At 58.6% G+C, this 23,047-nt stretch overlaps 2 protein-coding genes across 5 annotated transcripts; both read right to left on the bottom strand.

The window, feature by feature from the left end:
- Positions 1-1,375: 1,375 nt before the first annotated feature.
- LRRC10B (leucine rich repeat containing 10B) lies at positions 1,376-2,504 on the bottom strand. Its single transcript, XM_032879182.1, has one exon. It carries the CDS (start codon positions 2,428-2,430, stop codon positions 1,552-1,554), a length of 879 nt encoding a protein of 292 aa, XP_032735073.1. The 5' UTR covers positions 2,431-2,504; the 3' UTR covers positions 1,376-1,551.
- Positions 2,505-14,800: 12,296 nt separating this feature from the next.
- On the bottom strand, positions 14,801-22,818 carry PPP1R32 (protein phosphatase 1 regulatory subunit 32). 4 transcript variants are annotated; one of them, XM_032879179.1, is made up of 14 exons: positions 22,712-22,818; positions 22,039-22,178; positions 21,466-21,583; positions 21,055-21,208; positions 19,941-20,069; positions 19,283-19,346; positions 18,705-18,817; positions 18,293-18,352; positions 18,068-18,154; positions 17,641-17,754; positions 17,465-17,559; positions 15,635-15,799; positions 15,083-15,164; positions 14,801-14,915 (listed from the first exon to the last, which is right to left on the bottom strand). In XM_032879179.1, the coding sequence occupies exons 2-13, from the start codon at positions 22,145-22,147 to the stop codon at positions 15,095-15,097; spliced, it is 1,278 nt and encodes a 425-aa protein (XP_032735070.1). In that variant the 5' UTR covers positions 22,148-22,178; positions 22,712-22,818; the 3' UTR covers positions 14,801-14,915; positions 15,083-15,094. The 4 variants fall into 4 exon arrangements, with proteins under 4 accessions (XP_032735070.1, XP_032735071.1, XP_032735068.1 ...); XM_032879180.1 differs by lacking the exon at positions 22,712-22,818 and adding an exon at positions 22,405-22,428; XM_032879177.1 differs by lacking the exon at positions 22,712-22,818 and adding an exon at positions 22,364-22,413.
- Positions 22,819-23,047: the final 229 nt, after the last annotated feature.

The raw sequence follows: 23,047 nt of genomic DNA, 5'->3' as shown, positions 1-23,047 counted from the left end.
AAACAGAGCGAGGGATATGGAAAGAGGGAAGAATAGACACATGGCGAGAGGGTGGGAGGGGCGAGTGCCAGTGAAAGGAGAGAGAAAGGTCAGCCCAGCTTGAGGGAGATTCACTTTATATTAAGAGCCAGGAACCTATGAAGCAAGCTGGAAAGGACAAAAAAGGAGGTGAGAGTGGTTTCTGGCAGGCAGAGTGAGTGAGAGCGAGACAGGAGACCAGCCTCAAGCAGCCAAAGCCATTTGTAACAGACGGCAGGCACTTGGTCCCCAGACGGGACACAACTGTTGGCCACGGCCCGCCTGACGCAGAGCTGGCGCACATGGACAGGACCGCCGTGCCAGAGGGAGCCCAGGTTCCCCACAGCCATGGGACCCAGTGCTCCCGGGACTTATAAATAAACAGGCATGTGGGAAACACACATTCTTTCTCCAAGAAATATAATTTATGTTTACAGCCGGGTTTTTTTTTTTCCTAAAGAAAACACTACCACGTGGGGCCCCTGCCCCTGACGGTGTCCCTGAGTGTCCCCCGCCCTGGCCCCCACCTTCCGTTATTGCTTGGATGGGAAAGATCTGGCCCTGGGAATTGTAGAGCGGCACCCCACTCCTCACCCCCTAAGGCTGTCCCTGGTGACGGAGTGGAGGCACACAGTGCTTGTCCCGTGCCCCACGCGGTGCCAGCCACTCTGACTGTGCCCATTTAAGGGAATGGAGAGTGCAGGCAGTGGGAGAGGCCCCGGAGCAGCCTCCCAGAGCAGAGATCCTCTCTCCTCCTCGCAGGAGGCCCTAGAGGCACAGTGGATTCTTCTCAAACTTGACAGCTGGAAGGCTCAGGCTTTGGGGAAGGGAGAGAGAGCTTCTGCTCCCAGCGAGATTCCAGGCACAAGCTGAGAGAACAGAATCAGAGGCGGGAGTAAAGACCCTGCCTTCTAAGCGCCCCCTACCCCATGCAAGTTTTAGGGGGCCTGGGAAGGGAGGTATGTGCGATGGGCCCCAGTGGAGGGCCAAGAGCAGCTTGGGTGTTAGGGCCCCAATCCCGCTCTCCCACTTCTGTCCTGGGCACTGGCGCGGGGCCCAGGCCCTCCTCCAAGGGCAGCTCGGGCTCACACAGGCCTGTGGTCCACCCCAGAGGTAGCAGCTCCTGCACCAGGAAGGGTGGCTTTAGGAGATCGAAACTCCAGGAGAGGGAGGGCTGGTGTGGCACGCTGGGCACCCAGACTCAGCCAGAGGTGGTGATGCCGTGGACAGCGCTGACCAGCATCTCCGCTGTGCTGTCAGCGACGCTATCAGACTAGACAGAGCCCGAGGCAACTAGACGGAGCCAGGCTTCCCAGTCTGAGGACTGCCCAGAGATCAGCCAGGTGGCAGGCAGCCAGGTGGCAGGCTGCTTACCAACCAGGAGTGTGCGAAGATGGCCCCCAGGCCTGCCTGTCCCTATAGCTCGCCCAAAGTGCCCCTTCACTGCCCCAAGGTAGGGGTCTGCCGTTCCCACAGACCTTCCCAGAGCCCCTCCTCCCAGAATGGCCCAAGTCCATCGCCCAGAGCATAGGCTCAGGTGCCCAGTCCCGGAGCGGCTTCCAGGGCGGGGAGGCTGTCCCGGGGGGCCCCCAGAGCCCGGGAGCCACAGCCCCCAATGAGTAGGTCCTCTTCCTCCTCATCCTCAAAGGCCCGAACTGGGCGCCGGGGCAGCGGCCGAGGTATGGGCTCGTCGCGCTCTGCCATGCGCTCGACGGCGCCCTCGCCCACGAGGAAGACGGTGTCGGCGACGCGCGGGGGCCCCGTGACCGGGTTGTGGTCGTAGGAGAAGACGCGCAGGGCGCGCAGCGGGTGCAGGTCGGGGAAACCGCCCAGGCGGTTGCGGTCCAGGTCGAGGATGTGCAGGCGGCCCATGCGCAGCAGCGCGGGCGGGAACTCCTCGAAGCGGTTACCGTAGAGCCACAGGCCGCGCAGGCCCGTCATGCGCGGCAGCTCGGCGGGCAGCGCGCGCAGCCGGTTGTCGCCCATCTGCAGCGACTGCAGCGCCACCAGGCGCAGCAGCGGCCGCGGGAAGCGCCGCAGGAAGTTGCCCTCGATCCAGAGGCAGCGCAGGCTCTGCAGCTGCGCGAAGTCCGCGGGCAGAGCCAGCAGCCGGTTGCCGCCCAGGTAGAGGCGCGTGAGGCGCGGCAGCCGACACAGGCCGTCGGGCAGGCGCTCGAGCTTGTTGAAGTCGAGCGCCAGAATGCGCAGCTCGCGCAGCTCCTCGATCTCCTCGGGCAGCTCGCGCAGCCCCGTGCCGCTCACGTAGAGCTTCTGCAGGCGGCTCAGCGCGCACACGGCGCTGGGCAGGCGCCGCAGCCGCCTCCCGCTCAGCTCCAGCTGCTGCTCGCCGCTGCGCAGCTGCTCCTCCGCGTCCGACGGCAGCTCGTCCGGCGTGGACTCGGCGATGCCCATGGTCACGGGCCCCGGCCCGGGCCGCCGCCGCGGCCGCCGCCACCGCCGCCTCCGCCTCCCGGCATCGCCCCGCCCTGGCCGCCCCCGGGGCCTCCCCGACGGGGCCGAGGCCGCGCCGGCTCCAGGGCCCCCCGCCCCGGCCTGTCCCTGCGCGGGGAGGGGGGCCGGGCCGGGCCGGGAGGAGGCGCCCGCTCGGGGCCCCGCAGCTGCGCTCCGCCGCCCGCCCTCCGGCCTCCCGCGCTCCCTCCGCCGGAGGCCGACTGCCTCGGCTTAGCGCTGACTTGCGGCTCCGCGACCCGTCGCCCTGGCAACCCCCGACGCGTGTGCGGCTGCCAATGAGGCGGAGGGGGGGCGGGGCGGGGCGGGGCCGAGGTGCCACCAGAGCGGGGTCCTGGTTCCCGGGCCCGCTCCCCCCCCCACGTCGGCCCCGGCGACCCGCCGGGTGAGCGGGCGCAAGCCGAGAGAACCCAAGCTCCGCGTCCCGAAAGCCGGGCGCTGTGCCAACACCGACCCGACGTCCGACGCTGTCTACACCTCCAGCACTACGAGCCGTTTGGTGAGCGGTCGTATGGACCCGGAGCAGCAAGTCAGAAGGCACCGAGGACCTTGGAAACCTAGCGCGCGACACCGGACTCCGGGACTCCGCCCGAGTGGCTCTCGGGGAGGAACGGAGGGGCGCTGTAAATGCCGGCTACTCATCGCCAGTGGCTTGCGCCCATCCTCACTTTAGGATAGTAACTCGGAGCAGTGTTACTTTCTGGCCCTTTTCAGGGTGGGTCACATCGGAGGCTTTGTGGGGACGGGAGCTTGGCTCCGCCCCATCCCCCCGCTCCCACTGCCCAACAGGTTCCTTGTTAGTGCACTCATGCTCCAGTCTCCTGCCTTGTCCCGCCAGCTACGCTGGAGGTCTGTGTGTGGCTGCGGTGGGCAGAGGACTGGGACACGTGAGCCGCTCTGAGCACCACCAAGGATGACCACTGTCATTCTGCAACTCTCTTGGCGCATGCTCCCACCAACAGCTGTGTGCCCCTGCCTTCTTCCCTCCAGTTCAGAGCCCTCCTGCCAGAGCTCTTGGCAGAAACACTCGCTCCCATTTACTCCGAGTCTGCCATGTGCCCAGTGCTGTACTAAGAGCATTGCACTGAGTCTTTGCAACACGTCTGAGGTTGGTACCCTCATTACCCCAAAATGAAAGGCGGAGAAACTGAGGCTCTGAGGGGTTTGACTTGAGCCCGGTGACTTGCCCAAGGTCACCGGGCTGGTGAGCAGCTGGGGTTTGTCCTGCTAATCACATACCACACCAACATAAAGAAACAGTGAATTTTCTCACCAGGGAGCCTCTAACTCTTTTGCCAAAACTACAAGGAAAGCATCATTAGTCCCATGAAGAAGAGGAGGAAAGTGGCCTGAGAGGGATTAGGGAACCTGCTTAAAAGCAGCCTCCGCAGGTTCAACGCATGCTCCATCCTGCCTCCCCTTGAACCTGGCTGGTGTGCACATGTAACTGATCTGACTCTCCCTCTAGCCTCCCTCCAGCTGCACCCCGACCTTTGACTCACCCCTATCCCCACCCCCACTGCAGACAGGGAGGGAGGCCAACCCAGGGGCAGAGAGCAGTGACCAGTGCCAGGAGAGCATGAGAACCGCTTGGAAGCTGGAATGTCAGCTCCTGGGGCAGACAAGTTTATCTCCTGCCCTGCTGCACCGTGTCTGGCACATAGTAGATATTCAGTGAGAACTTTTAACATTTTTTAAATGGAAACAAACTTTGCATACCATGAAATGCTCCGATGGTAAGTGTACATTTTGATGGGTTTTGACAAATGGAAACACCCATGTAATATTTCCATCACTCAGCGTTCCCCTGAGCCTCTCTAAGTCAATCTCTGCCTCCCAGAGGCAGCCATGAGTGTGACCTTTTTCATCACGGATCCGTTTTGCCTGTCCTTGAATTTCATATAAATGAAATTATTCAGTTCCCACGTTTTTCTTTTCTTTTCTTTTTTTCTTTCTTTTTTGTTTTTTGTTTGGTTCCTGGCTTCTTTTGCTCAGATGCACAATATATATTTGTTGGATAAAGGGATGAAAGGCATGGGGTTGACAGGTGATGGGACACCAAGGAAGGTATCACTGTGACCCAGGAACCCAGCCACCCACCCCCTGTCCTGTGAGGGGCACTCACAAAATGAAGGGAGGACTCCCAGCCAAGGCAGGGGACTCAGGCAGAGAATAAGTGGCGCCCAGACCCAGACTGGGTGTAAGAGGGTTCTGAACTCCTTCTGGGCTTGATCTAAGCCCCCATCCAACTCTTTCTTCTACTCCTTCGGGATAACGTTTTCGAAAAGACCAAAAAGCTGAAGAAAACCCAGCCAGGCTGCTGGGGGAGAGGATGAGCACCTCCTCCTCACACCCCCACCGCCCTCCAAGCAGGTTCCCCAAGGGAACATTCGTTGTGGAGGAGGAAGCCCAACCCGCGCCCCCCCCAACCACCACATGCTCCCAGCTGGCATGCCAGCACCAGGCAGCCCTCCTAGGCTCTGCGGGCATGGCAGGAACCCCAGGTGCCCCTGAAACTCCAGCCCCAGCCTGGCAGAGCTTCCTGGGTTCAAGGGCACAGGGGACCAACCCTCTTTTTCCTCCGAGTCTTTTTCTTGCTCTGGGTAGATCATGTACCTTCACCTCCCACCAGGCCCTTCTCAGTGGGTAAAGGTAAAATGTGCTGGCGTTCCGGGCCCACGCAGGCTGGCAGCGGGGCAATCATGGTGATGAATCACGCCGGCACGGCAGGCGCATGGTCCTTGTGGAGCGTCACTAATGAATTAGCTTCTCCCCAGCACGCGGCTTCTCAGACTTTCCCTACTCCCCAGGAAGGCAGGAAACTGAGACCTGGGAAGGGGGAGCAATGGGGACAGAAGAAAGGGCTCCGACAACTCCGGGGATGTGCTCCAACCCGGGCCGTCCCCTCTGCCCACGCACACACACAGAAAAATGCCCAAAGTGTGGGTCCCTCAGACACCCCCAGAAACGGCTTCTCTATGCCTCCTCACGAGCTCTGGTTGCCCTGCCCACCTCCACATCTGTGGGTTTGTTTTTTTTTTTTAATAAATTTTTGAAATACAGAAAAAGCACAAAGCTCTCTGTGATAAACACCCCCATGCCCAGTATCCAGCGTGGACAATTGTTCACATTTTTGTCATACTTCCTTACATCTGTGTTCTTTTACATAAAAAGAAGGTAGCACATGTCGTAATACGAAAGTCTCCTTTGTGCCCTCCAGTGTCTTCCCCACCGCACTGACCCTGCCAAGGCTCCCCTCTGGCTCCCATTCCCCTCTCGGGGGCCAGGACCACTGGGGCTGCTGAGACCAGAATAAGATCATGGAATGTCAGCATCGTAGGTTCTTAGCAAGGATTTGAGCCTGTTAGCTCCAACCAGGAAACATGGGAACAGGGACAATGCTGAGTTCTGTTAAAGGTCGGCGAGAAGTTAGGGACCTTCATCCCAGAACAAGGCATGGAGACAGAAAACTCACCAGGGGTTCCCAGGGGTTCATAATCTCCTGGGGTCTAGTCCAACTCCTTCCTTTGGAGAAAAAGGACATTGACCATGTGTCCTTCATTCCACAACTCACTCTCCTGACCTGCACCACCACCACCCCCAACTTGAGTCCTCCGGTATTCATTCAACAAACATGAAACCCCTACTTGTATGCCTAGGCACTGGGGATTGCCGTGAATGTGAACATTATAGGCAAACCCCCCTGACTTTGTAGGACTTCTATCCTTGGGGGTGGAGATAATCTACAAAACGCATTCACAGTCTGTCAGGGACTAGGCAGGCTTTGCAGGAAATGAAACAAGGGAGAGAGTTCTGGAGGATGGAGGACCCCGTTTAGAACAGAGTGGCCAGGGAGACCTCCCCGACAGGGTGGCCTTGGAGAAAAGATGGGAAGGATGAGAGAGGGCAAACCATGCGGGTTGTTGTCAAGGGGAAATGCGTTCCAGGCAGAGGGCATAGTGGTGCCAAGACCCTGGGGCAGGAGTGGGGATGGGGAGAGGGTTTTGGAGCAGCAAGGAGCCTGGGGAGCCAGGGGGAGTGTGGTTAGAGATGAGTCCAGAGCCAGCTAGTGAGGAGGGGGCAGACCTCAGTTGGGCCGTGACCTTTGTGGAGGCTTTGGCTTTGACTCTGGGTGAGAGGTCAGTGTGGAACTTTGAGTAGACGAGTGGCAGTCTGACACGTATCTGAACAGGCTGCAGCTGCAAGAAAGGGATGCTGGGGGCGGGGGTTCCTGTCTTGATTCTCTTCCACAGGAAAATGCCGGTTCTCACTTACGGAGCCCCTGTAGATTATCTTGTCCACCTTCCAGCACACTTTTTCCAGGCAGATACTAAGCCCCCCTTCTCTGACTGAGGAGAAGACAGATCCAGTGGAGTAGCTTGATCGAGGTTACCCAGCTGGGGCGGGGCAAAGCCAGACCACCCTATTGCAAAATCTGGGCTTCTCCTCCTATGGCTCGTTGTCTCTCTCGGCTGGGGGAAATTAGAGAAACCACCCAGGTTGTCTAAATGCTCGCTCCCATCCTGCAAAGAGTAAAGAGTTTTCTAGAACTGCCCTACTTGGAGATTTTGATCCCAGGGCCCAGGGCTCGGTGTGTTCGACTAAATGGGGGCAGCATTCTAGGGCCCACAGAACAAGCGTCGGAACCTCAAACAGGTTCAAGAAGGCAGACCAAGGAGAGTCCCAAGTTCAGGGGCAGCCCAGGGCTGTGATCTGAGCTCAGGGCTTGCCTATTAGCAAATCCCAGGCCGTCTCTCTAATCAGAGGCAGACCCACGATGAGCCCAGGGTCCTTCACTCACGAGTACCTCCACTCAGGTACCCAAACTCATGAGCCTCGCTCAGCCCCTGCCAACCTGCTCCCCAGACTCCCTCGAAACTAGAGCCTCACCATGTCCTGAAGATCACATTCCCCTGGAACTTGAGCCCTGAGAGTGACCTGCCAGGTCTGTTGAAAGGTGAGTCTTCTCCCTTGTCCCTTCCAGGGACACTAGAGCTGCAGCAAAAGAGGCCAAGAGAGTGAAGGCCACTCCATGCCATGGGTGGGAACCCGACCACTCAATTGGGTTCTGGGCATGACCAGTCCTTCTCCCAGGAAGAACCACAGTGCTCTCAGCTAGCAGCTGCCCTTAGGGTAATGCGTTCCTCGATCGGTGGTCAAGCGCAGGCTGAACACTGTAGACCCAGGTCTCAACCATGACGGCCAAATTCTTGCCTGGCCTGGACCCTGCCCCAGGGAAGGTGCTGAGGGTCCCAACTTCTTCTTCCTGAGCGCCCAGCCCAGCTCCTTCTCCCGGGCCAATGGGATGGGGCCTGGACTGAGCCCCGGGCCAGTGGGGGTGGGCAGAAGTGATACCGCCCATACCCATTCACGATCCTCCACTCTTTGATTTTCTGCAATATTAAAGGTAGAAAAAAACTGGATCTCCGAGTCACCACTTCCAGATGAGTGACCCGACCCACTCTAAACTGTGAGGCAAATGAGAAATACAACTTTTTAAAGATATTTTATTTATTTATTTGTGAGTGAGACAAAGAGCACCAGCCGGGGTTGGGGGGTGGTTACCAGAGGGAGAGGGACAAGCAGGCTCCCCACTGAGCAGGGAGCCCAACTTGGAGCTCAGTCCCAGGACCCTGAGATCATGACCTGAGCTGAAGGCAGACGTTTAACCGACTGAGCCACCCAGGTGTCCTGAGAAATACATTTTTAGTGTGTTTAACTGTAGACGTAAGGGCTGTTTGTTTCAGAATCATCCTGGACTCACCAGCACTCTTGCTCTCGGTTTCTCAAATGTGCCGGCTTCTCTCTGCTCCAGGACCTCCAGACACGTGCTGGGTTCTCTTCTTGCTTCTCTACTTGCTCATATTCCTCATCTTTAAGGTTTTCAGCTCAAACTTCCCTCTCTCAGAGAATCCTTCCAGAATCTTCCAGGGCCCATCAAGCTGCCCTGTTACAGATCCTTGAGCTCCCACATTTCTCCTTTGAAGTACTTATTCCAATTCCAATTAAAGAAATGATTACCTGTGAATTCTTTGATTGGAAACTGTTTCCCCTGTTATAAAATGTAAGCTCTATGAGGATAGGGACCTTGTCTGCTTACTGACCTTACTCCACACACTGAGCCCCGTGCCTGCTGCATTGCGCCGGCTCAAGGCATGTGTGTTGAATGAATGAATGGGTTGGAGACCCTCTCTCCGTCATGCGCCTTGGGGACTTCTGCTCCACCTGAGCTACTCACCATCTCTGAACCTTAATTTTCACATCCAGAGAAGCAGCCCAGGGCCAGCGGGGAGGGGAGCAAGGCATAAGATTCAGGGAGGGCACCAAAAAGCCCTCAGTAATCAAGATAAGTAACAGTTTAATGTTAATATTTTTAAACCCAAAATTAATGCAAGAAGTCTATGATGAACAAAATATTAAAATTTTAAATGAAGATAGGATCAGTTATCAGTGCTATGGTGAACCATATTGAGGCCTTTGGCAAAAGGAAAAATCAGCAGTACTCAACCTGTCTTTACTTAAAATGCTGGTGTTCTGTTCATTGTGAATTTTTTGCATTCGCCTTCAATTTTTTAAGTAATTGCATTCAACTGTTGTTTCTCTTGATTGCTGAATTTTCAGGCACTGCTCTGAATTTTGTGCCTGCGAAAAGGCCTCCCTCCCCTCACCCTATCCTGGCCCTGGAATGGGCCCAATCACCCTCTCTTAAAGAACGATCATGAAGCCTCAGGGAGTAATGTAGGACCTGGGGATTGTCATTCCGAGATATTAACTGATGTTCCGCTGGAGACAATTTTCAACATATCCATTCCCATGAGCTGGCTTCCTATGTTCCCAGCTCTCCCAGGGAAACTCAGAACAAAGGGTCCAATCCCTGGCTTTGAGTTGCAAAAGAGGCTTTGAAACCCAGAGTTCAGACTACAGCCGTGCAAGAGCTGGGTTGAGAGAGAGAAATATTTTTTTGAAGGTCCAAAACCTTGGCTTTGAACCTGGGGAGAAAGGAGCTGATGATGTAAGCCCCAGAGTGGGAAAGCATGTGTCATCACAGAAGCCAAGATCCCACCCAACAGGAGATAAAGCCTCAGCCATCAGGTGGGAGAGAAGGGGCAGAGCAGAGCACCCCTACAGACAGATGGCCTGCAAAGGAGCTCAGGGGCCACCTGGGCCGCGGCAGAGGGGGGCATGAAAAACATCCCAGGTACACATAGGGGACACCAGGGCAGAGGGAATCTGTCCTTTCCTTACCACATGAGGCCTAAGAATACAAGAGGCTTCCCACAAGCACCCCCTAGATGTAGGGAGAAGCTTCAATAGAGTAGAAATTGGGGGGTGCTAGCCCCTCCCCTGAATCCCTCTACACACCCTTGTGTCACGAGGGAGGACATCCAGAAGTTTCTGCCCCTCTGAGATGGTCTTGGTGGGCTGACAGCTGCTGATGGACCTGGAAAGGCTCCGTGGGTGGTCCAGCTGGAGGGGCGTTTGCGTAACCCTGGCAACCACAGGTCAGGAGGTCGCAGCTGCTTCCAGGAGGGCACAGGTGGATTGACCCAAACCCATGGCGATCATACATCTCAGGGGGAGTCCACATAGATAGATGGCTTTCCTTCCCCTAAGAATGAGCTCCTGGGGAGCAGGACACAAGGAGGCGGCGTGGCAGAACTCTTGACTTGATTGGATCTGAGTCTTGAATGAACAATTTGAATTCAAAGGGGATGAGGAAGTTGGACTGGAAAGACATGGGTGGATGTCTTTGCTAAGTTCAAGTACAGACAGACCAGTGTGCATTTCTGAGCTCCTGACCATGTGGCTGGTGGGGAATCGAAACCCGTGTGCCCAGCCAAGCCAGGGGCCCAGGCTCATGGGACGAGTGTGGCCCCCATTTCTGGCTGGGTAGCCTCTAAGCATTGCTCTCAAGTCTACCTGAGGATTCTGTGAGCTCCGAATTCCTTTTAACAAATTTCTCTTCTGCTACATTAGCTAACGTCGGTTTCTGTTGCTCGCAAAGCGCTCTGAGCAGCCCCCACAAGCTCGGACTTCAGACTGTGAGCACTAAGGAAGCCCCATGATCACCGTGGAGGGTCCACTGTCCGGTGCTCCAGGGTCTTCGCTGTGGTACCCACGAGGGCCCACGCTACCAGGTGCCTTGTGTATGCTCGGAATCAGCTTGCCCTGTGTTCTTCAAAGCCGGGGCCAGAGCCCTCCAGGAGAACATGCAGCAAGTCTCTTACTGTAGGAACCACACCTTGTCCCTGGGGCCATAGTAAGGATGCTGGGGTCCAGAGTCCCATAAAGTCTTTCCTGAACACCACTCCTTTGGCGTCTCACCCAGTTTCCCTCTTAGGATGGGTGGTCCAGACCGATGCTCTTCTGACCTGTCTGTCCCTTTACCTGGGGACCTTGGAAGACCTACGTCACACTCACACACACTCACATATCCCTTCTCCAGCAAAAGAAAACAAAGCCCCATGCTGGCCAGCTGTGTGTGCCAGGACCTGGCTCCCCTAGGAAGCTTCTAGGCCCCCGCTTCTGCCTCCTTGAGAGCCTCATTCTAGTGATGCGACGGGAGAGGCCTTGTGTTCTGAGCAGACACCTGAGCTGCTTCCTCGCTGGCCCGGATTAACCGGTTATCGCAAAGGTTTTTCCAGGAGTGAAGCTTTACGATGCCAAGAACGTCCTTGGCCGAGCCCTGTCTGTGGCGGCGTCAGCGGCTCGTGAGAAGCACAGAGTATCTGAATGCCTGGGAGACCTGGCAGGCTCTCTCCTCTGACCTTGAACCGGAACCCTCCTCTCGGTGGGGGAGGGGGAGTTTTCTAGATCTGTCTCCTCCTCTACCCTTGCATATTTGGCTGTACCGGAAAATTTCCTTGAGAATGGCCCTCCAGATGGTCAGAGAGGAAGGCAGGGATCGGGATCGGATTCTCATTTTCAGGCCCTCCATCTGTCTGGGTGGAGCGAACCCACCGTCCTCCCCAGGCAGGCTGCCCACCACCCCCCAGCCACTCCCCCCCCTGCCCCGGGGAGCTTCAGGTCCACAGATAGATGCCTTTTCCCAGCTGGCCAGCTGTCAAGCCCGTGAGCTGGTGGCTTTGCGTGTCGCCACGTGACCTGGGCCAGATGGTACCTGTCATCATCAGTTGCCACAGTGCCGTGACGGGCCGCAGCCTGACACACGTCCACGTGCGTCCGAGGTGGGGCGCCAGAGCGTGGTATCCAGCATTTCTCTCAACCTGCTGTCCCATCAGCCCTCGGGGCTCCACACCCCCACACCGCGCCTGTCAGCGCAGCACCCACCTGCGTCCCCAAACGTCCCCCAGAGGGAGGCCCCTCAGTGTTCTCGCTGAAAAGATGAAGGCCCACGGAACATTCCCGTCACCCAGCAGGCTGTGGGGGCTTAATGACGCTAGTCCCCGTCCCTGTACACCTCATCACACTTTCTAAAGCATCTGTGGGGGAGGGGAAGGAAGCTTCCAGGAGCAGCTACAGTTGGCACCCACTGGGAGTGACTCGCCTCCACGCCCAAAGCCTGGCTTCTTCCAGGTGAGGGGAGAGGCAGGCCGCCTCCAGGAGAGCCTGACAGAAGCTGGCCTCGGACACGTGACAGGGGCCACCCAGGCCTCCAGACGAGGCTGGGCAGTGGCTTACCTGACCCAAGAGGCGGCTGCTCCTGGGAGGGTCCTGAGGAGGCCTGTCCAGGGCCAACCAGGAGGAGACAAAGGCCAGAGCCTGTGCCTGTCTCAAGTCCCCACTCCCAGCTGGGCCTCGGTCCCCTCTGCTCCAGCATCAAGGCGGCCACTAGTGGCCCAGCTCAAGTCCTTCACACCCGCCATCTTGTGTAGCCACAGCCTGGGTCCTGCTACTCGCTACTGCCCAGAATGATCAGGTGGCCTCCACAGCTCGTGGCAGGGTCTCCGACGGGCAAGGGGACAGGGCCCCCTCGAATGAAGCCGCAGTATCCAGGCCCACACTCACCCGACAGCAGAAAAGGGGAGCGACAAGGGCAAAGGCCTTCACTTCGACGGGGGGTGGGGGTTCAGTAACCTCAGTAGCTGCAGGGTGGGAAGTTTCCATCCTTCCTGCCCCGGGGACACAAGGTCCCACAATTGAGGAGGAGGACAGAGGAGGTCTCCTTAGCATGGTCGTCAAGAGCCCTGAAACCTAGGCCACCCGCCTTCCCCCGGGGGTTGCCCACCTCACAGCCTCGCTTGTCTGTCCCCCGACCCCCTGCCAGGCCTTCAGCTGGCCCCGCCTTGTGTCCTTGCCCGCAGCCTCGCCTCCTTCAGCCCCCACCACTGGCCATGCTGCCCATGTCAAGGTCCAGCTCACACCTGCCTTCCCCATTCCAGGCCTGCCCTGAGTGACACAGTGCGGTGGGCAGAGGTCGGGAAGGCGGGTGTGACTCGGGGTCCACTCACAGCCCCACTGGGCAGCTGCCGCTCTGGGCTCCCACTCCAGCCCTTGCCAACAGGTGCCCACCCACAGTCCTGACTGCTGTGTGACCTGGGTCGAGGGACTCCGCCTCTCTGTGTCTGTCCCCTCATCTAGAAGTTGGGGAAATCCGTGCTCTGTTCCAGGCAGGAGTTCCAGAACTACCTAAGTTAGGTGTTGGCCCCTCCTGGACCCCCTTCCTGCTCCTCACACAGTCCTTAGGGCTGGGGCCCAGGATCCAAACAGAGAGGTTGGGATGGGCTGCGGAGAGAGGCGGAAGGGATGAAGGCAGGGGCTAAAGGAAAGAGAAGGCTGCTGTGCAGCCCCCTTCCCTCGGGTGGGGTCCAGAGCTCTAGTGCAGGAAACATCGTGGGGTAGCCCCAGCTCACGTGGCCTGGAAATGGGGTGCAGGACAATGGGAGGGGGAGGGGACCGAGAAAGGGTGTGATGAGGCTCCAGTGTCCCTGACACCATATTCCCTACTGCATCAGACAGAGCTGGGCTGAGCCAGAAACTTGAGCTGTGAAAGGACCCTGGTGGGAAAGAAAGACATGCAGGCGTGAAGTGCGGTTGTGTGTGTGTGTGTGTGTGTGTGTGTGTGCGTGTGTGTCCATCTTGTCTCTGTACGTCTGTTTGGGTGTGTCTGTGAGTCCGTCTAAGCGTGTGGAATGTCTCTAAGTCTGCCTCTGTGTCTATGTGTCTGCACAGACAAGCCTTTCGGTGTTTCTGTGAAGATCTGTGCATTTGTGTGCGTTTCTGGCTCTGCTGTGCTTGTGTTGGTCGGTATGTCCTGGTCTGTTGGCGTTTTTGTGTATGTGTTAGTATGTGCATGTCTCCAGGGGTCTGTGTATTTGTGTGCGTGTGACTGTGGGAGGGAGGGGCCGGTGGATCCCCTTCCCTCACGCCCCAAGCTCATCATGACCAGGCCACGGTTGGGACCCAGCCCAGCTGGCAAATCTCTGATCTGGTAACTCGCCCCTAATGCTAGAGACCATGGACCAGCAGGACCCACCCACAGACTGTGGGGCTGGCCCTGGGTCCGGAGTCTGGCTGGGTTTGGAGCTGAGAGACTCTGTGTCCCCTACTCCCCCCTTCCAGGGCTGGAGCCAGCTGGAGCCGCCCACATCCCACATGGAGCCCCAGCCAGGCCAAGTGAGGACAGCCCCCGGGCCTGCCGTTCCAGGCGGCTGGTACACGGCCCCGCCCAGGGCCAGCAGCACTGCTCCACAGATACCCACCAAGGGTGGGGGGCAGCTGCTAGACCACAGAGTCTGCCGCTCTGCCTGCAGGCTGGCCTGGGAGGCTCTGGAGACATTTGGACCTGGGCTGCTGCTGCCTCTCTGTCCATATGACCTCCAGCAACTCATGCACTCTCTCTGGGTCCAGGTCCCCCTTTATGAAATGAGGAGCTGGTGGTGGCAGGAACACAGCATACAGTTGTACAGTTATGCACTGTGCAAATGCACCTGGTGGAGGTGGGGGAGGCAGAGGCAGCCCAGGTTCTGCCTTACAGGCTGAGGGCCCTGGTGATGCTTTCTTCCCACAGGAAGTTTGCTCTTTAGGGACCGTGCTTGGGGGTGGGGACACCTTGTTCTAATTCTCACAATTACAATTAGAAAAGCTGCCCTGAGGCACCAGCGTTTTCTACCAGCCCCTGCCCCTCCCTAGGTCAATGTCCAGGGGTTCATCCAACACAGACCCCTGTCCATCTGTCTCTAGAGCGAGATCTCTGTGACTGCCTGCTCCTCTGCCCTCCTCTCTCCTTTGAACCATCCTATGCGGGACCCAGAAGGGCCCTGGAGGTCCTGCTCTGATCTCCTACCCCTGCATGCTTGCCCCGCCCTCCCCCATCTTTTTCCCAGCTTTCCTACCAGTGACTGGACACACAGCCACTTCACTGTTCTTTATTTCATTAGGAAAGTAGCCAGGGGAGTCCCGGCAGGGACAGGGTGGGGGGTACGGTCTGTAACCAGCTCCTGTCCTGCCCTGCTGCGTTGGCAAACCTGTGGGGAATGGAGATGAGGCCCGAGGGGCTCCTGGGGTGAGGGTGGAGGTTGTAGCCAACCCCCAGCCCCATTTCCCACCCCTCACTCTGAGGCTGGGTCCCCAGCAGGGCTTGCTTGACACAGGGCTGGGGATGTGGGGCTGGCCCACCTGGGGCACCCCTTACCCAGACTCGGGCTCAGCTGGGAGTCATGAAGCGGCCACTGTGAGGCAGGACTCGATAGAAGGGGTCCGTGGAGATCAGGGTTCTGCAGGGCGGGGAGGGGTGCAGATGAGGGGGATGTGGGGCGCATTGGGACCTCCTCTTCTGCCTGCCGCTCCCCTACAGCAGCGCTCAGCTAGGTCAGCCAAGCCACAGATGTTTGCCTGCCAACTCTGGGCCATTGTCTTCGAAATGTAATTTTTGAGGAATTGAATTGAACTGAACGGAGTCAGAGTGAGGTGGAACCACACTCCATTCAGTTCTGTCTCTGCCCCCTCCCTGCAGCTTGGCTGGGAGCTGGTGTGGAGGGGGCCTCTGGGATGGGAATGAGGCGGTGGGTGGGGGGCAGCCATGCAGGGGGAGGGGTCGCTGGGGATAGTGGGGGAGGACCAGGAAAAGCAGTGAACAAGCCAGAGAGAGGAAATGCGTCTCTCAGACAGACCATCAGACACAGATGGAGGGAGGAAGCTGGGGAAAGGCCCGGATGCTTCAACAGACAGAGGGAGGGATGGCTACCTTCCCACGTGGGGGTGCAGGTGACGTAGGCTTTCGGTGGGGTTGGGGGTGGCCTCCATGCGGGTGACTGGCTGGTTGAGGGCATAGCCCCCGGGCTTCTGCGGCTGGATACCCCCTCGAGTCCAGCCTTCTCGGTCCAGACCTTTGGGGATATTCTCGAAGTACCTGCAGCATGGGGGGGGGGGGTTGTTGCTGGTGATAAGGGGGCCTCTGCCCACCTCTGTAGCTTCCCTGCCCTTCTTGGATGGGAATCTTGGCTCCAGCAGAGCACAAATGGCCTCAGATCCCTCCAGCCTCCTTCCTTTTGTTCATGCAGTGCCCTCTGCCAGGCACTCCCTGAGCCCCTGTCTGCCTGGGAACGCTGCTCTGGCTCTGTCCCTGAACTGGATGACCCTCCTTTGCATGGCCCCCTGATGCTATGCCAGCACTTGGGAGCATAAAGGATGTGTGCCTGCAGGCTCCCTCTCTGCCCCATGAACTTCCCAGGGGTGGGCAGTGGAAACCGGCTTATTCATTTATCTCTAGGCACTCCACTTTTCATCCGTTTTGCTGATGCTCGCTAAGCACTGGGCCAGGTTCTGAAACGGCCACGCTTCAGATGTGGTCCCCGCCCTTGAACTTATGAAGTGAGGATGCAGAGAGATAAATGAGAAAATCGGTGATTACAACCCCTGGGGAAGGAGCCACGTGCCTGACACCTGGCAGGAGCTCGGGAAAGCCGAGGGGCGGGTAGGAGAAGGACCGCATAGACAGGGCTGCAGCTGAGGGTCTGCTGGAGCTCCAGGAGGAGCACGTTTGCCCAGAGAGGTGCAGGGGCACTGTTAGCCCCTGATACCCAGAAGGAGTCTCTGTACCTCCCCTCCTCCCTCCCCCTTCATGGGAAGTGAAGAAGCCACCTGTGTCACAGATATATGATATACGTTATGGCTTGGGCGCCACTTCTCCCATCTGAACTTCAAGGTCCCCATCCCAAAGAGGGGGGCCAGCCCCAGGGATGGGAGGCAACTTGGGAGAATAAGGAGTTGGGGGTCAGTGTGGACACAGGTGACACACGCTCACACAGATGACAGATGTCGTGCGAGGAGGCTTTTGTCCAGAAAATTACACCTCCTTTATCCTACTCCTGTAATGCCTTTCCCATCCAGTCCTGGCCCTGGGAGTCCTCCCCATGGCTCTCTGCCCACTTCTTCCTGGAAGCCTTCCCTGATGCTTAGCAAAGAGCTTACTTTCAGCCCAGAGCCCACCCACCATGGACTGGACATAGTATCTTAGCAGATGCCATGTTGCTCTACCCAGACCCTCTTCAGCCCCCATGTTCTTCCCCTGCCCCCCAGCCCGGGCACCAGTGGCCTGCGTGGCATCAGAGAGAAGTACAGAGGAAGGCTGCCCTTGGGCTGCTGGGGCTAGCTTTGCCTGTAGCAAGGAGGTGCCTGGGATCTTTAGTATGGTCCCTGGGGACAGCCCTTAATTACTGATTGATGGGTGTGGGGGTATCAGTACCCCAGCTCTCTCTCCCCTCCCTTGGCCCTCATCATTCCAAGTTGTGTGTTTGCATTATTTTCTAGAGTCTCCCCACTGGATATCTGGTTAATAACACGCTGGCTTTGGGCTGCCTTCCTTTCCCCACATGACTTCCCAGCTTCCCCACTGTCCCCAGTAAGGGGTTCGTGCTCAAATCCTTGGCTCAGGGGCTGTTTCTGGGGGAACCCTCATTAATTCAGCGTTGCTCTACTTTGCAGGCTGTGAGCTCATCACATGTCCCAGTGTCTGTCTATGAAGTGCATGTTGGCTTCACAGCCTTGGATTTGGACGGGGGTGGGGGGTGCTCACCCTTGGTTGTAAGTGGTCAGGTACCGATTATCCATGTCAGGGTCATAGGGGTTCCGGAAGTAGCCGGGGTTGTTCAGGCTGAACCCCGTGGGCTCCTGCACCAGAGGTACGGTGGGGACTTGTCAGGTCAGGAGGGGGTGGAGATTTGGGGATGGGGTTGGGCACCCTGGCCTCACCTTGTTCCCCACGGTCTCCCTGCCCAGCAAAGCAACATTCGTCTGCTGCACCCGCTGCGGGGGCTGGAACTGCCGGTGGCTCATGCTGCTAGGTTCTGGGCCAGGAGGGGGCACCTGCAGGGGATGGAGCCACGAGAAAGGTAGAGGGTGGTCAGGGGGAGGCGGCAAGCACAGAGGGCAGGCAGGCAGAGGCACACGGACCCCCAACTTGCACCCAGTCCCAGGACCTCATCCTTCCTCCTCCAGGCACACCAAATGCCCTGGTTCAAAGACACCCTCACTTTCCAGCTCCCAGGCCTTCACCCCTCCCCTGGAGGGTCCAAATATCCTGATTCTTCCCATCCTTACTTGCCTCTGAGCCCTCTGTCCCCTCTCGTGGCAATGCTCCTGCTCTGGGGGAGCCCCTACCCCACCGAGGGCCACTCACTCTAGGGTTCAGTGTCCTCTCGGTCACCCGGTTGTAGCCAGTTTCCCGCTCGGATCCTCTGGCCAGCACAGGCAGGAACTCGTCCCCCTGAGGCAGAAGAGGGGCCCCTGGCACCAGTGCTGGGCTGCTCCTCCCTCAGTCCTCTGGGTACTGTCCTAAGTGCCCCACAGAACAACCCCGGGCTGTGGGCTCAGACAGCCCCCCACCCTCACTGGCTCAGCTTACGTGAGGGTGGGTCATGGGGAGGAAGTCGGACCTGGTGACGCTCCGGCCAGGGAGGAGGACCTGGAAAGAGGCCCGCAGGGGCACATTAGCCAGGCCGAGGCACCTGCCCCGGGTCCCGAGTGCCAAGGAGAGCTCACAACACGTGCATATGATTGGGGTAACCGAGGAAAGGGAAGAGTTTGGGGAGTAACAATGCTGAGTGAGAACCAGCAGGCCAGGGCTCTTATCCGGACTCCAAGTAACATTGTCTCTGCCCCTTCTCCTCTTTGAACCTCAGTCTTCTCATCCATAAACTAGGAGAGCTGGACCAAAGTGGTAGTTTTTACCCATATGTGTTCATCTCGTGTAGCTCACATTTTCTTAAGAAGCTAGAAGTAGCCCTGAAATTCTAGCAGGCACGGGCCTGACTTACGGGGTCCCCCGGGAGGGCCTGGGAGGGTGACTGGAAGACAATGGGGTTCTTGGCGGCCTCTTCAGTGAAGCCAGTCTCTTCCTTGGCGCCAATTGTTTTCTTCTGCAAGAGATCTGCAAAAGACATGGCCCCCCGATACTGCCCCCCAACCCGGGCCGCCTGGCCCCACCCACACGGCCTCCAGAGGCTCCAAGTCCCAGCCAGTGGGGAGGGAGCTGGCTCCAAGGGTCTGGACGCTGGAGCTCTAGGATCATGGGCACCAGGAAGCCTCCAGAGTCCCGGACAGAGAGGACAGAGAACAAGATGGGAGAGGAGAAGAGAGGCGCAGGAAGGACAGGCACCGACAGGCCTGGAGACAACTGGGGTCAGGATCAACAGCCCTCCTGAGCCAGTGAGTTGCCCTTCCGGGGTTCGGCGCTAAGGCCCAGGTCCCCCAGGCTGCCTCTGCAGCCTTCTTCCTTTTGCTGGGGACGTCTATGTCCCCGGCCAGCTCCATCTGGGTCGCCCAGTGTCTCTCCTTGTAGCTGGGTGGGGGGAAGTGTCCTGGGAGAGAGGCAGGAGTGCAGACAGGTGCCTACCTGGCTGGTTTGAAGGTTCCTTGAGATACTTGGAATTGTACTCAGAGGTCATGAAGCGCGGGCCCTGGAACACAGAGGGGAGAGCACTGGGGCCTGCAAGGTGGACCAGGGCCTGGAGGCAGCTGGTGGCTGGGGTGGCCCTTCAGTGCTCCAAGTAGACCCATGCAGTACAGTCTGTGAAGGGAGGGCGGGTACAGCAGGCCCGGTGCAAATCCCTCCCCTACAGGGCAGCAGAGCGCCATACAGCCCACCATAAGTTCCCCGTGACCGTGAAGCCCATCCCATCCCATCCCACACAGGACTCCCAGGAATAAATATGGGCTTCAGGGATCCAGACAAGGAGGGGGCCCAACACAAGGAGAGAGGCTAAGGGAGTAAAGTGGGTGCTCCCATCACACTTCACAGCCCTGAGCTCGGGGAGTCTGGATGGGTTTAAGTCCTAAGTCCCAAGACACGAGTAAGGACGCATAGGACGACATTGATACTGTCTTGGAAATACTAAATATCCTCGGCTTTCCCCAGTTTTTCTAGGTACCCCGAGACCCCAGGTAGTTGGCTTTTTGGGTGAGTCACAGCAGTGACTGTCTCCAGAAGGGGAAGGAGGTGGGTCTGATCCCCCTGTCCCACTCACAGCCCTGACTGGGGGCTGCCCACTCACATGCCGGGCGTTCTCCCACTCAATCGAGCCTTTGCCCTGCAGCTGGTGGAGCAGGGGCCCGTCCCTGGGCTCCAGCCCTGTGATGGACTGTGGCCCATAGTCCTGGGTGTCAAAATGGACCTTCCTGACCTGGGAGGAGGAAGTGGCTGGTCATGTTCCAGGCCAAGGGAGGGCAGTCACATCTTGACTCTGCTTCTGCCCTTAACCCCTACAGGGTATCCATAGCCTGAGGGGTCCCTTGACAATGAAGTCCAATCATGTCCCCCCTCTGCTCAGAACCTCACCATCATCCCATTGCACTGGGAGTAGAACCCCATGGCCTGACAGAGACCCACAAGGACCCCGGCCCCTCACTGGCCTCCAGCCACCTGCCTCCTTGCTGGTCTTTGTCACAGCAGATACTCGCACCACAGGGCCTTTGCACTTGCCGTCTGCACTACCTGGAACTCACACATCGCTGCATTCAGAGGGCACTAACTTCCCTTGAGTCTTTGACTCATGTCTCCACAGCAAGCTCTTCTCCCACCCTCCTGGTTTGCAGTTGCAACCCCTTCACTACTGCTTCCCCACCCTGCCTCTTCCCTGTTGCATTTTCCCCCCAGCACTTAGCACCTTCCTGAGCATCATAAAAGAGATGCTCAGAACATATCAGTTGAATGAATGAATGAATGAATGAATGACTTAGTGTTCATTCTACTGCTGGTGATAAGGACCATCATCGTAATGATGTTAGAATGAAGAGAATGGGGACGAACCGGACAAGCATATGTGACATTGGTGGTGAGGACGGTCATGTGGTGCTGGAGATGCCAGTGGGATGGTGGAGACCATGGGATGGGGATGGCTTTGGGGTTGGGATTGGAGATGGGGGAGGCAGAGGTGATGGCAGTGACGGGGACGGGAATGGAGGTGGAGGGGAGGTGATGGTGCAGGTGGGGATGGGACTAAGGCGACACAGGTGGGCAGACTCCCAGCCCGAGTATGGCTCCTCTGTGCCCAGGCATCTCAGCCTGGACCAACTCTTGGCAGCACAGTCCCACCCTGCTGGAGAGATCCTCACGCTGTCCGCCGCCCCCCGACCCTTCCTCCAGCCCAGCCTCGGGGTCCCACTGACCTCCTTAGTGGGGGTCGCTGCACTGGGCTTCTCGCGAGAGTAGCCAGAGCTGGACTGATGCATGTTCCAAGGCAGTGGATATTTGCCATCCGGCACCTCCAGGGGGCGGTAGCTCTGATTGGTCACTGACTGGAAATTGTGGCGGACTTGTTCTCTGAGGGTGGGGTGGGAGCCATGTATGACCAGGGCCACCTGGAAGCTGCTTATCTCTAGAAGCCGCCCACTTCCCCCAAACCTCCCCAAGGTGCCTCAGGAGTCCGCCTGCCTTGGGGCCCCAGGACCCCAGACCCTGGCCAAGCAAGGTTCTAGGTCTCCTTGTGTGGAGCCCACAGCTGGTCCAATGAGCTCCAGTGCCCCTGAGCCCTAAGGCCCAGGGGCGCAGACAGGGAGAAAGGCTTGCACAGACCGTACCCCATGGCTGGGTTGTCCAGGGCATCGAGGTTGGCGTGGTACGAGACCACGGGCCGGTAATTTGATCTGTAGCCTGTGCCTTCGTGGCTGCCCATGCGGGGCCTGAAATCCTCCCGACCTGCCGGAGAGGAAGCCAGGAGACGGGACCGGCCCACGGGGCAGGGGAGTGGACAAGCAGTGAGAAGGGTTTCCCAGGCAGGGCCAGAAACACCCCCCAACTCCCACCCCCACTCAGGGCCCAGGGGTCCTCGGGATGGAGAAGGCGTAGAACCAGGGACTGGAGCAAGAGCCGTGAAAGCCTGGCCCTTTGAGACTGTGGCAGCAGGGAATGGAAAGGATGGGGCAGGGACACAGTCAGCGTGGCAGAATCACAGGACGGCCATGGGAGAGGGGCAGCGGGGCCAAGCCAGCCTGGACATGGTCCCTGGGGGGCTCAGGCGATGGATCGGTTCAGCGTGCTGGGGGTCCCTCGGAGCATGTGATGGGCCAGAGGCGCTGCTCATCTCACAGTGGGAGGGCCTCCCCCTATCGGCCCCAAGTCCTGGGGTGGCTCCAGCACAAAGGGGCGCTCACCATAGGCTGTGCAGTAGCTGGTGGCGTAGAACTTCAGGGGGTCCGTGCAGCCCCCCGAACTCATCTTCACATACGGAGAGACAACGCCCAAAGGGAGTTTCCCCATCATGGTGCTGGGGGGCAGGGCCCCGGCGGGGCGCCTGAGGAGGAAGCACAAGGAGCCCCATCAGCTCAGTAGCCCAAGGGCCCAGAATCTGCCTCAGGCCCGGGCTGCAGAGGCCCCAGGGGTGACGCTCGAGCCTCACCCAGCCAGTGCCGTCCCCCCTCCGGCCCGTCCCTCTCTCCGTCGACACCCACACCCCATACTGAAGGAAGGACTGGTCACCTTTGGCACCTAATCATAGACTCATTCCACCTTCCCCACACCTTGTTCTCTCCCCAGTTCACAGCAGGAAACAAAGACTCCAAGTGATGACAGATGAGCTCATAATGGGGGGTGGGGTGGGCGTGGGGAGCCAGGATTCAGGCCTGGGGTGTCTGACTCCCCGCACTTGACCTTAATCCCCTCATGGCCTCCTCTGGGGACTGAATGGACAGACACCCTCCCAGCCCGGCCCCGGAGCTCGCTGCCAGCCCTGGGCTCCTTGTCCCTCCCTCAGCTCGCCCCAGGGCCTTGCAGAGGGATGTTGGCTCGGCCCTCCTGGGTCCCAGCCACAGCTGGCCCCACCCTCACCTGCCCTCTGCTGTGGCTCTGAGGTCTGGGGAGAGGCTGCAGGAGGCAGGAGCTGCCCCAGAGAAGCCCAGGCCCTCTGGGAGGTGGCCAGGCCAAGAGAAACAGTGTGTCGCCTAGCAACCGGTGCCTAGCAACAGCGTCCCCACGCCTCAGAAGCCCTTCTAGGGCCAGGGCCCATGAGAGGCGGAGCTGGCCCGGATGAAGGCAGCCATGGGGGCCTAGGCCCTGTCTCCTCGGCCGCCCCCCCTCCACCCGCTTCGCCCCAGTCTCTAGTTTCCCCTGACAGGGCTGGGCAGAGCTGCTGTCTTCTGAGTGACAAGAAATAAAAGATAATCT

Source organism: Lontra canadensis, unplaced genomic scaffold (genome assembly GCF_010015895.1).
Source record: "Lontra canadensis isolate GAN:19392208 unplaced genomic scaffold, GSC_riverotter_1.0 scaffold66, whole genome shotgun sequence".
Lineage (NCBI taxonomy): Eukaryota > Metazoa > Chordata > Mammalia > Carnivora > Mustelidae > Lontra > Lontra canadensis.
Note: the sequence above shows the minus strand (reverse complement) of the source record. Positions and strands in the feature narration are given on the sequence as shown.

What these genes read in the sequence shown, in the direction of transcription:
- PPP1R32 (XM_032879177.1), bottom strand. An exon ending in CTGGACAACCCAGCCATGGG is followed by an intron (nt 21,209 to 21,465) that starts GTACGGTCTGTG and finishes CCCCACCCTCAG; the next exon opens with AGAACAAGTCCGCCACAATT. An exon ending in CTGACCACTTACAACCAAGG is followed by an intron (nt 15,800 to 17,464) that starts GTGAGCACCCCC and finishes CCCATGCTGCAG; the next exon opens with GTACTTCGAGAATATCCCCA.
- LRRC10B (XM_032879182.1), bottom strand. Translation starts at nt 2,430, where the DNA reads ATGGGCATCGCCGAGTCCACGCCGGACGAGCTGCCGTCGGACGCGGAG.